The 12928-nt window shown below is 37.9% G+C and overlaps 1 protein-coding gene across 7 annotated transcripts in view; it reads right to left on the reverse strand.

The window, feature by feature from the left end:
- Window positions 1-12928, reverse strand: part of CFAP43 (cilia and flagella associated protein 43) — a 100102-nt gene that overhangs the window by 26410 nt on the left and 60764 nt on the right. For all 7 annotated transcript variants that reach the window (XM_061403366.1, XM_061403367.1, XM_061403365.1 and 4 more), the window contains 3 exons: window positions 12505-12582; window positions 3370-3495; window positions 947-1051 (listed from right to left, as the gene is read on the reverse strand). In XM_061403366.1, coding sequence (XP_061259350.1) covers window positions 947-1051; window positions 3370-3495; window positions 12505-12582 — 309 coding nt within the window. The remainder of the gene's footprint in view (window positions 1-946; window positions 1052-3369; window positions 3496-12504; window positions 12583-12928) is intronic.

Genomic DNA, 12928 nt, shown 5'->3' on the forward strand with positions numbered 1-12928 from the left:
TTACCATCCTGCATAAGCAAAATGGCTGATGGAAGTTTTTAAAAAAGAACAATGCATGCCATCAGTATTGGTGTAACCTTTGTAAGAAAATACTGTACTTTTGTGAAAGATCTATTTCTAGAGCAGTGCTTCTCAACTAGAAGTGATTTTGCCTGCCCCTGTCCCCTCCTCTTCAGGCCCCCAGGGACGTTTGGCAAAGTCTGGAGACAGTTTTGACTGTCACTGATGGGCGTGGTGGACTCTACTGGGGCCTAGTGGACAGAGGCTAGGAAGGTTGCAAAAATCCTCCAATTCACAGGACAGCACCCATAACAAAGAATTATCTGGCCCCAAATGTGCCGTTCTCAAGAAACCCTGTTTTAGAGCAATACTCGAGCTCATAAATGTAGGGTGACCAATACTTCATGATCTAAACAGATGGCATATTTAAAAGTGAAAAAGGTGCTGTTAATAGCTACTCCAGGATCACAGGCGTAAACTGGGACTTTAGGTTACCTAGACAAAGAGGGAAACTGCGTTGGGAGGAATCTTAATAAAAAGGCACAAAAACAGCCCTTCAGAAAATGTGAAGCTAGACACAGGTAGAAATGTGAACATTACTAGATCTAGTTTTCAATCTGTGTGGAATGTGAGTGAGGTGGCTTCTTCGGAATAGACATATTGAGACTTGGATGCAGGTGGTGTCATAGAGGAAAGACAGAAAGAGGTGTAAGACAAATCTTAAGAGATGCTGGTTTAGAAGCACATGGGGACCGAGCAGAGAGGGAAGAATTAAGACCCAGAGAAAGTGACACACGGAGGCGGATTCAGCACAGGAAGGGGCAAGGCATGGTGTGCTTTCCTATGTATGGACTTTCCTGCACTTTTTCTTTTTAAAATTTTCTGCCATGAGACTTTCAATGAAAATTTTCATTGGCTAAGATGTACTTGAAGTTACATCTGTTACCTTAAGAGCTCGGCCTTTCACAGCCATTGAATTCCAGCATTCTTCTTTGATGATTTCAGCCAAATATCTCTTGGCTAGGTTTTGCATCTCAACATCCTTCCTTATCTTAAAGAACACAGAAGGGAAAAACAATGTTGAAAATGTGACCTCAAAGAAAATAGCTTGACTGTAAATTCCTTAACCAGATGTACCTGGAGGGGGTATTCCCTATCTTTGAGAACCTAAGGTTTAGTCTGGAGGCTCAGGATTCCCTTCCTTGAGGACCAGGGTGTCAACATGAACACCACTAAGGGCAGGCAGATCCTACACAGGAGCCAAGGCAGGTGTACGGGCCGTTGCACAGCTGTGTTAGCTAGATAGCCATACACACTTCACAGAGCTGGCTGGCTGGTGCAAGGCGGTGAAGCAAACCCACTGTGCCAAGTATTCTTGTTTTATTAGAAAGTTTGAAATAGCTAAAAATGTTGGCTTAATTCTTGTCAACACATATCTGAAGGGCCAGTTTGTGACCTCTGTCTTGGGGTCTTTACTGTACTAAATTCTTTTATTTACATCCACCTTGAAATGAACGTTCTACTACTCCTGGGGATCGTATGATGTACTTTTTCCCATTTAGAAACATATGTTACCTTAATTAGCTTTTATCTCCTTAATTGATTCTACTACCTAATATTTAAGTGATGAAGTATTCTTATTTTAATAGAATTTACCAAAAGAGCTAGCCTGAAACTGACACCCAACAATCTTTAGTTGTTAGGGTCCTCTTCAGAATATTTTTTCAAAAAATTTTTTTTACTGAAATGTAGTTGATTTACAATGTTGTGCAGACCTTTTTTTTTAAATTTCACTTTGTTGGAAGAATTATTAGAAAACTAGCTGAGAATAGTGTCTCCCAGATTCATTCATTCACTCATTTATTTTTATTTTATTCATTGTCTGAACAAATACCATGTTTAATTTGCATTTTGTTTTTGATTTTGTCCATTGAGTTAATGGCTAAAACAGTTTAAAATTACTTTTTCTTAAATAAACAGCTCTTTTGGCATATCAGTTGTCAGAATCTGACTGATTTCCAGGGCCCTTTCAGGCCTTCCCTTTACTACTTCTGAGGCTACTTGATCAACCCTTTCAGAAAAATATTAATACTGTTGGACAGTATTACTATTATGCATTAATTAATATTAATTAATGTCCACGTGGTCATTATTGGGCTTTGGTCTTTTCCTTATTGGTGGGATCCTGGCCAGAGCTGGCTAGTAGCCTGGTCTCTTTAGGACAGGGATCCCTTGCTCTTCCCAGGGACAAATATTCTGCTCCCAGGTGGATTTATGGTGCCATCTGCTAACAGCGTTCTGTCCTGGACTGTTGGGTTCTACTATCACATCCAGTGTAGGGCTGATATCTCCTCAAAAGCCCAGAGTCCAGGAAAAATAAACAACATGAGGGAAATGAGCATGTGAAGAGCCTATCTCTGTACCAAAGTCTGAGTCAGAGGATCAAGGAAGCTCCTCCAGGGATGCACAGGAATTTGATAAGAAACAAGGAGTGGGGCCTCTGGGGCAGAAGCATGGGTTGGAGTCGAGTGAGCACAGTGGCTGCATCAGTGGTCAGGCGTCCAGAGGGGCGGGTTCACGGGGTCAAGTGGTCAGACATGAGCTTAAAGAAAGAAGCAATGAGAGGATGAGGATGGGAGCAGGCATCTAAGCCAACTCATTTTAGGGTGGTCAAGATGAATGGGCTGGGAGAAGCTGGTGGTATCCCAGGCCCGAGTGAGGCCAGGGCCAATGAGGATGAGCCAGACGCATGGTGGGCAAGACCAGGACTGCTTCCTGACTCTGACTCAAGTTGTATTCTCTTAACCAAGTGACTGAGTGTCTATGACTTGGTTCCCTTAAGTGAGGAAAACAATAACCTACCTTTTTGGGTTGTTACAACAATCAAATAACATTCAAAAAGGCGCTAGCTTGGTTCCTATCTGTTATAATAAGAAAAGGGGATACATTGCTAGTCTTCTCCAACCACTTTCACAATGGCTATAGTGTAGATGGTGCTCAAAGATTAGAAGAATCAGTGAGTACAGGAAGAATGATTTCAACTCTAATTAAGAAAGGGCTTACTAAACAAAAAATGTTTGAAGTTGGTTTCAGGTGGCTGAGGAGACTTTCAAAAATGTTCAAATATATGGCAGAAGATGGTTGTCATAAAGTCATGGTGAAGAGACAACAGTTGTCTGGCTGGTCTAGATGCTCTTCTTCCCCATAACTTCTCTGACTCATTCCATTATATACACTAAGTTTGCTTTATTCACATTATGGTAGAAAAGTTTTATTTTATTTGCATTATTCTGGTAAAGTTCTCCTTCCCATTTTCTTTTTACTTTCTTTATTAAATCTTTATGGTGCTTAAATAAAGTTTTTCCCTACCTTTTCCACTTCTTGCTCATTTTCATTACGCAGCCTTTCCAGTTCTTCAAGATCCAGGCCAAATTCTTGTTGCTCTAATTTTGCAATATCATCTACTGCTTCATTTTCTTCCATCATGTCAAGAACCTGAATTTTCAAGTAGGAAAGGTTGGAGATGAGTAAACAGTTAAACTTTAAAGAGATGCTTCCTTGAGTCTCTTCAGACAGCAACCAATAAAAAATAGATTTTCTGTTTATCTAAACGTAACTGTCAAGCAAAGAATTAGGTTAGAGGGTTAATTCATAAAAGCTTACTTATCTAAAAACAACAAAAATATGTAATGATATTAAGAAATTAGATATTTAGGTATGCTAATGGTATTCTTCTTAAGTATTTTCAGAGTTCTTATCTTTTAGATACATATACTTAAATAATTAAAGGTGAAATGATATGAAATCCAGGATAGTTTTCAAAAAAATATCCTGGAGGATATTGTATATGTGCATGGTGAGAGGTGCATGGGAGAGGATGGGTATACGTGCATGCTCAGTCACTTAGTCATGTCTAACTCTGTGCAACCCCATGACTCCTCTGTCCATGGGATTCTCCAGGGAAGAATACTGGAGTGGGTTGCCATTCTCTTCTCCAGAGGATCTTCCCAAGTTTCCTTGGGTTTGATCTCCAGCATTAGCAGGTGAATTCTTTACCACTGAGCCACTTGGGAAGCCCTAGTGGATGGTGTATAGGAAACATTATTAGTGATTAGATTTATTAGATTATTATTCCTTCTATTTATATGTATATTTGAATATTTCTATAATAAAAATATCTTTAAAAGTTTATAGCTTCAAAAGATTCAGAGACAAACGACACATCAATTCAGTTCAGTTCAGTCGCTCAGTCATGTCCAACTCTTTGTGACCCCATGAACCACAGCATGCCAGGCCTCCCTGTCCATCACCAACTCCTGGAGTCCACCCAAACCCATGTCCATTGAGTCGGTGATGTCATCCAACCATCTCATCCTCTGTCATCCCCTTCTCCTCCTGCCCTCAATCTTTCCCAGCATCAGGGTCTTTTCAAATGAGTCAGCTCTTCACATCAGGTGGCCAAAGTATTGGAGTTTCAGCTTCAACATCAGTCCTTCCAATGAACACCCAGGACTGATCTCCTTTAGGATGGACTGGTTGGATTTCCTTGCAGTCCAGGGGACTCTCAAGAGTCTTCTCCAACACCATAGTTCAAAATAATTGATTCTTTGGCGCTCAGCTTTCTTTATAGTCCAACTCTCACATCCATACATGACCACTGGAAAGACCATAGCCTTGACTAGATGGACCTTTGTTGGCAAAGTAATGTCTCTGCTTTTTAATATGCTGTCTAGGTTGATTATAACATTCCAAGGAGTAAGCGTCTTTTAATTTCATGGCTACAATCATCATCTGCAGTGATTTTGGAGCCCAGAAAAATAAAGTCAGCCACTGTTTCCCCATCTATTTGCCATAAAGTAATAGGACTGTGTGGATCACAATAAACTGTGGAAAATTCTGAAAGAGATGGGAATACCAGACCACCTGATCTGCCTCTTGAGAAATTTGTATGCAGGTCAGGAAGCAACAGTTAGAACTGGACATGGAACAACAGACTGGTTCCAAATAGGAAAAGGAGTACGTCAAGGCTGTATATTGTCACCCTGTTTATTTAACTTCTATGCAGAGTACATCATGAGAAACAGAGGAGAGTGAAAAAGTTGGCTTAAAGCTCAACATTCAGAAAACGAAGATCATGGCATCCGGTCCCATCACTTCATGGGAAATAGATGGGGAAACAGTGGAAACAGTGTCAGACTTTATTTTTCTGGGCTCCAAAATCACTGCAGCCATGAAATTAAAAGACACTTACTTCTTGGAAGCAAAGTTATGACCAACCTAGATAGCATATTCAAAAGCAGAGGCATTACTTTGCCAACAAAGGTTCGTCTAGTCAAGGCTATGGTTTTTCCTGTGGTCATGTATGGATGTGAGAGTTGGACTGTGAAGAAGGCTGAGCGCCGAAGAATTGATGCTTTTGAACTGTGGTGTTGGAGAAGACTCTTGGGAGTCCCTTGGACTGCAAGGAGACCCAACCAGTCCATTCTGAAGGAGATCAGCCCTGGGATTTCTTTGGAAGGAATGATGCTAAAGCTGAAACTCCAGTCCTTTGGCCACCTCATGCGAAGAGTTGACTCATTGGAAGAGGCTCTGATGCTGGGAGGGATTGGGGGCAAAAGGAGAAGGGGATGACAGAGGATGAGATGGCTGGATGGCATCAGTGACTCGATGGATGTGAGTCTGAGTGAACTCCAGGAGTTGGTTATGGACAGGGAGGCCTGGCGTGCTGCGATTCATGGGGTCACAAACAGTCAGACACGACTGAGCGACTGATCTGATCTGATCTGAATGGGACCAGATGCCATGATCATAGTTTTCTGGATGTTGAACTTTAAGCCAACTTTTTCACTCTCCTCTTTCACTTTCATCAAGAGGCTTTTTAGTTCCTCTTCACTTTCTGCCATAAGGGTGGTGTCATCTGCATATCTGAGGTTATTGATATTTCTCCTGGCAATCTTGATTCCAGCTTGTGCTTCTTCCAGCCCAGCATTTCTCATGATGTACGCTGCATATAAGTTCAATAAGCAGGGTGACAATATACAGCCTTGACGTACTCCTTTTCCTATTTGGAACCAGTCTGTTGTTCCATGCCCAGTTATAACTGTTGCTTCTTGACCTGCATACAGATATCTCAAGAGGCAGGTCAGGTGGTCTGGTTGCCCATCTCTTTCAAATTTTCCACAGTTTATTGTGATCCACACAGTCAAAGGCTTTGGCATAGTCAATAAAGCAGAAATAGATGATTTTCCTGGAACTCTCTTGCTTTTTCAATGATCCAGTGGATGTTGGCAATTTGATCTCTCGTTCCTCTGCCTTTTTAAAAACCAGCTTGAACATCTGGAAGTTCACAGTTCACGTATTGCTAAAGCCTGGCTTGGAGAATTTTGAGCATTACTTTACTAGCATGTGAGATGAGTGCAATTGTGCAGTAGTTTGAGCATTCTTTGGCATTGCCTTTCTTTGGGACTGGAATGAAAACTGACCTTTTCCAGTCCTGTGGCCACTGCTGAGTTTTCCAAATTTGCTGGCATGTTGGATGCAGCACTTTCATATCATCATCTTTCAGGATTTGGAATAGCTCAATTGGAATTCCATCACCTCCACTAGCTTTGTTTGTAGTGATGCTTCCTAAGGCCCACTTGACTTCACATTCCAGGATGTCTGGCTCTAGGTGAGTGATCACATCATTGTGATTATCTGGATCATGAAGATCTTTTTTTGTACAGTTCTTCTGTGTATTCTTGCCACCTCTTCTTAATATCTTCTGCTTCTGTTATGTCCATACCATTTCTGTCCTTTATTGAGCCCATCTTTGCATGAAATGTTCCCTTGGTATCTCTAATTTTCTTGAAGAGATCTCTAGTCTTTCCCATTCTGTTGTTTTCCTCTATTTCTTTGCATTGATCGCTGAGGAAGGCTTTCTTATCTCTCCTTGCTATTCTTTGGAACTCTGCATTCAAATGGGTATATCTTTCCTTTTCTCCTTTGCTTTTCTCCTCCCCTCTTTTCACAGCTATTTGTAAGGCTTCCTCAGACAGCCATTTTGCTTTTTTGCATTTCTTTTTCTTGGGGACACATATTACAACATATATGACAAAGTATTAATATCTTCAAGATATAAAGAGCCCTTACAAATCAACCAAAACAACAAAGACAATATAATGGAAAAAATGACTTCAGTTTCAAAATGGACTGAGAATGGGCTTTGCAATCTTCCTTTCTTGCCCCAATCCATAAAATCAAGAGAAAGAAGTGTATAATAAATCAATAAATCCAATACTGCAATCAAAAGAGGAAGAAAGAATGCTTCAGAGCATGGAAATTGGTTCTGAAATATGAAAATCAGTTGGATCTGAATGATGCAGCATAGCCCAAGGGTCCATGGGACAGTATTCCGGCAAAAGGTAGACTGGGATTATCGGCTAAAGTTAGATCTCCTACACATCTTCTTCCGAAGCTTGCTGCACTGTTGTGGTGAAATTACAACAGGGAATTTCAATTATAAAGATGAGCATGCAATAATCAAAAAAATAGATCTCCAAATATTTGGGGTATAACAAAACCACTGAAGAGAGACAATAAATTTAATAAGCAGAAAACTTGTTATGCAGAGAAAAACAGTTAATCAAGCAAGAAGAGTAGAATTTCACAGTAACTAGGGATGCAAAATATTGTATCATCAAAATAATTAAGAGATCATGGAACCGAAAAGTTTAATCTTCAAAACAAACAGAAAATTCAATAGATGGGCTGAATAGTGAAATGGACACAGTTGAAGATACTGATTGGTAAAAATCAGTTAAGAATCCTCCCTGTGTATAACAAAGGATAAAAAGATGAAAGTGTAAAAGGAAAATCAATAAATGTGTGTGATATATCTAGAAGAACCTGTTACTAATATGACTTTAAGAAGAAGAGAATAAGAGAACTGGGGCCACAATGTTTAAAGAAACAATAGGGAGAATTTTTTAAAGACACAATAAAGCATGAAAAGTCAAGATTTAATGAATAACCCAGGACTAGAAACAGACTGTGTTGAACAAGAAACAAATCCTAAACATTTCCAAAGAGGAAAAGAGTATCACAAAAATAGAAGAATAAGACCAAGAGAAGAACCCATATCAGTGACACTGAATTCAAGAATACAACGGATCAATAGCTTTGGATCAAAGTTTTAAGTGGAAGAAAAACTTTGAATCTCTAATTCTATAGTCAACAAACCATCATTCAAGTGTGAAGTCAAAATAGAGTAATTTGTAAAAATTCAGGGACCCAGAAAGTTCACTAATACCTACCCCTCTGAAAGGATTATTAAGGATATACTGAAGTCAGAGGAAATTCTTACTAAGTCTAAACAAGATTTACACATTTTTAAGAGTTAAAAAAATACCAATTTAAGCTATAATTCTAACTGATACCAGTGAGACAAAGTGGGAGAAGCAGAAGGAGATGAGAAAGTAAAAAGTAAGAACAAAGTAAGCACACTGGACTGTAATCTGGAGGGTAGATATGATATGACACGGGCTTCCTGGGTGGTGCTAGTGGTAAAGGACCCGCCTGCCAATGCCCGGGATGTAAGAGACATGGATTTGACTGGAGGGTGGCACGGCAACCCACTCCAGTATTCTTTCATGCAGAATCCCATGGTCAGTGGAGCCTGGCGGGCTACAGTTCACAGGGTCACAGAGTTGGACACGACTGCAATGACTGAGCATGCATATAGTATGACACACACTAAACCAGAGTTTCTCCAACTTATGTGCTTGTGAATCACCTGGGGATCGTGTCAAAATAGATTCTTATTCAGGATATCTGGGATGGGGTTGAGATTCTAGGCAATGTCAATGCCTCTGTGCTCTATACCATTAAGCAGGAAGGCACCAGGTAATGTTAAAAAAAAAAAATAGTAAGTCAAGCACGTGGGCTAGAATTTGATTTTTTTTTTGGCCACACAATGCAGCATGTGGAATCTTAGTCCCCAGCCAGGGATTGAACCCTTGTCCTCTGCATTGGAAGCAAGGAGTCTTTAACAACTAGACCACCAGGGAAGTCCCATAGAAATGAAAAAAAAATAGAATTATGAAAAAAAAAAAGTCCCAAAATGGTAAAAAAAAAAAAAAAAAGAAGAAGAAGAAGAAGAAGAAAGAAAGAAAAGAACAATAATAACAAAAAATGCACAAGCAATCCAAACAGATAGGGAAGAAGGAGAAAGAAAAAACTTGGAAATTAACAGAAAACCCAAAGTAAAATGGCAGGGATTAAGTTTAAACATATCAATAATTATAGTTAATGTGGCTAACTGTTAAGTCGCTCAGTCGTGTCTGACTCTGCGCTCCCCCGTCCCTGGGATTCTCCGGTCAAGAACACTAGAGTGGGTTGCCATTTCCTTCTCCAATGCAGGAAAGTGAAAAGTGAAAGTGAAGTCGCTCAGTCGTGTCCGACTCTTAGCAACCCCATGGACTGCAGCCCACCAGGCTCCTCCGCCCATTGGATTTTCCAGGCAAGAGTACTGGAATGGGGTGCCATTGCCTTCTCCAATGTGGCTAAATTCATCCATTAAAACTCTTAGATAGGATTTAAAGAAAGTAGTCCAGCTCTATACTAATTAGGGGACATAATAAAGTTGTAAATAAAGCAGTTGAAAAAGATATATAAATAAGAGCTAACAAAAGGAAATAGAGCAACAATATTAATATAAAAATTAAAGTGTACAGTTAAAAACAGCCAAAGAAGCAAAGATAAATATTTCACAAGGATAAAAGGAGCAATCTATCAAGGCAATCTGTCATGCACGTTTTTTCATCTAACATAAATATGATAGAAATACAGGGATAAATTGACAAACTGCTTATCACATCCTAGAAATAAGTTTAAACAGCAAAAACATAAACTTCACTAACACCATGAGATTGATCTAATAGGAATTTAAAGAACACTTTACCCACCTTGCCCCCAAAACCCAGAAAACAAAATATTCTTTCCTAACACATGAAACACGCACAAAAAATGACCAGGTACAAGGTCACAGAGATAATCTCAACAAGCTTTATTTACTGAGCATAGTGAAATAAAGTCCAAAGTTAGCAACAGAAAGATATGCAAAACAATCTGTAAGTAAATAAAAGACAAAACAACCTGGAAATAAAAAACAGAAAAATACATACATGCTTGTAGAAAACCTTTGGTTGATATGTTCAAAATGGAATTAGAAATATTTACAACTAAGCAATGATGAGAAAGTTGCATATCAAAATCAATGCAATGTAGTCAAGTGGTACACAGTGGAATACTTATGGTCACATGCACAGTATAATGGAAAAAACTAGGAAATAAACCACACTTCCAACTAAAAAAAGAGAGGAAAAATAAAACTGAATGAAGGAAGAATGAATAAAATTCTAAATTGATCAAATCCTAAATTTACAAAATGTATAGGTATAAAATTAAGTATAACGTTCTCTCAAAATAACAGAGTCAAATCAATAAAACCATACCTGATTCTTTGGAAATGTTAATAAAATAGAAATTCTGTTGGATAGGGTGATCAAGAAAAAAGATAAAAGTCACAAACATACAGCATTAGGAATAAAATAGAACTATAATGCAAAAATCAGAAGAGACTTAAAAAGTTGAATATTACATAATTTTATATTATACATTTAGACAAACAGTTTTCTAAGAAAATATAATTTACTAAATCTATACCTGAAAAGAAATATAAAACCTGGTAAGACTGATAACCATAGAAGAACTTGAAACAATAGGAAAGAATCAACTCTGCTACAGACATCAGAGCCAGATAGTTTTATATGTATGTGGGGGAGGGGAGAAGGGGGTTGTTTATCAAATCCTTTTTAAAGAAATGGAGAATTTCCATTTTATACAAACTATTCCAGAGAATGGGAAAAAAAGTAGAAAGCTACTCAAATCACTTGATAATGCTGTTCTAACTCCAATATGATAATTAGACCAAGAAAGTATATGAAAAATAGACCAATATTATTTATGACTAGAAATACAAAAATACTAATAAAACATTAGCAAGTTGAATCTGGAGTACTACTTAAAATGACCAAAGTCTATCTGAGGAATACAAAGAATACAAAACATCTGATAAATTTCACAATAAAATTAACAATAAAGCCTCCTATACAACAAGGATATCTAAGAAAAATAGTAGGCATTGCACTTAAAAGTTAGAAATGTTCCCATTAAGGTTAGTAGACAAGCACGTTCTGACCACTATTACATTAGAAGCCCTTACCATAAGATAAGAAAAAGAAATAAATATAAAGATTGATAAGAGACACATGACTTTCAGAAGATATTGATAGTCCACTTACACAATGCAAGAGATTCAACTGAAAAAGCAACACAACTAAAAAGAGAATTCAGAAAGGTGGTCATATGCAAAATTAGTAACATTCATATCCAGTAGTATCCAGTTAGAAAATGTAATAGAAAATATTCCACCCACAAAGGATCTAATAAGAAACGTACACAAAGTCACTTTTAGACTATGAAACTTCACTAAATAACTTGTTAAAAATTTGAAAAAATATATATATACTTATTGATATGTTATATATTATATAAAAGATTTATAACATTTATAACATAAATGTTAAATAATATAGATAAACATATGTATAAAATTTCAGAGATGGCAAAGAAATTCTCCAAATCTGTAAGCAGTTATTCTCAATTAAGATGGGGAACACATGTACACCCGTGGCGGATTCATGTCAATGTATGGCAAAACCACTACAATATTGTAATTAGCCTCCAATTAAAATAAATAAATTTATATTAAAAATAAAATAAAATAAATCAGAGATTTTTACAGAGCTTGCCAAAGTGATTTAAAAATTCAAATAAAAAATTGTGCATAAAGAGGCCAACATTTTCTGAAAATGAAGAGCAAAGGGAGAATTACTTTCAAGATATAACCACATTTTATAAATCTATAGCAATCAAAATAGTTTGGAATTGGCTAAGGAAAAGATGAGTGCTCAATTTCAGAATACAGAGTATCTAGAAACAATTCCATATTCATGGGAATCCAGGGAGGCACTGCAAATCAGCAGGAAAAGGAAGGCCACATTCAATAAAATGAATTGGTAAAAGGCAATGTTTATTTTTAAAAAAAGTTAGATCTATGCCTTAGACAAAACAGAAAATTATTTGGAGTATATTTGGCTGAACCACATAAAATAGCAATCTCTGTGGTTCAATCTAACAATAAGGGCCACCTCTAGATTTGCCCAGTGCATGCCTCCATGCTCTTTCCCTCTTCCAGTTGAGTGGGATGAAATCAAGCAAGGCAACCTTAGAAGCCATGTGCTAGAAATAGCAGAGTCTCTGAATGACTGCATGGAACAGAGTAGCCACTGGCCTGAACACCCAGAACCATGATACAGGGAAAGAAAGAAGCTTCACATCCCTATGCCATTATGTTTTTGGAGTCTGTCGTCACAGCTTAGCTGTGATATCAACAACACTTACAGTTTTAGCGAGTGCTTTGATTCCTCTTTTTATCTCTTTCCTTTTGTTGGAAAACAATTTAACCTCATTTTTGATGGCCTGGAATGGAACAAGTACATCATTTAGATAAGTAAGAGATCAGAGATACACATGTATGTATATAGATACACAGATAGCACTTCTCTAGAAAAATGAGGAAAAAAGTTAAAGACTAATAATATGAAGTGTACATGAAGGAGTAATGATACCACTGCAATACTCTGCTTAAGTCTAAACTGTTGCTATGTAAGTGACCACTGAAGCAACTTGGAACTGAGGTCAATGATAAGGCCAACAGTAAGAAAACAGTGAAAAATTAAACAGAACAGTTGATAAAGGAAAACGAGTCTGCTATTTCCTTGGGTATCGAGCGAGAGCAGACTAAATCCGGACACAGCCGCCACCT

Source organism: Bos javanicus, chromosome 26 (genome assembly GCF_032452875.1).
Source record: "Bos javanicus breed banteng chromosome 26, ARS-OSU_banteng_1.0, whole genome shotgun sequence".
Taxonomy (NCBI): Eukaryota; Metazoa; Chordata; class Mammalia; order Artiodactyla; family Bovidae; genus Bos; species Bos javanicus.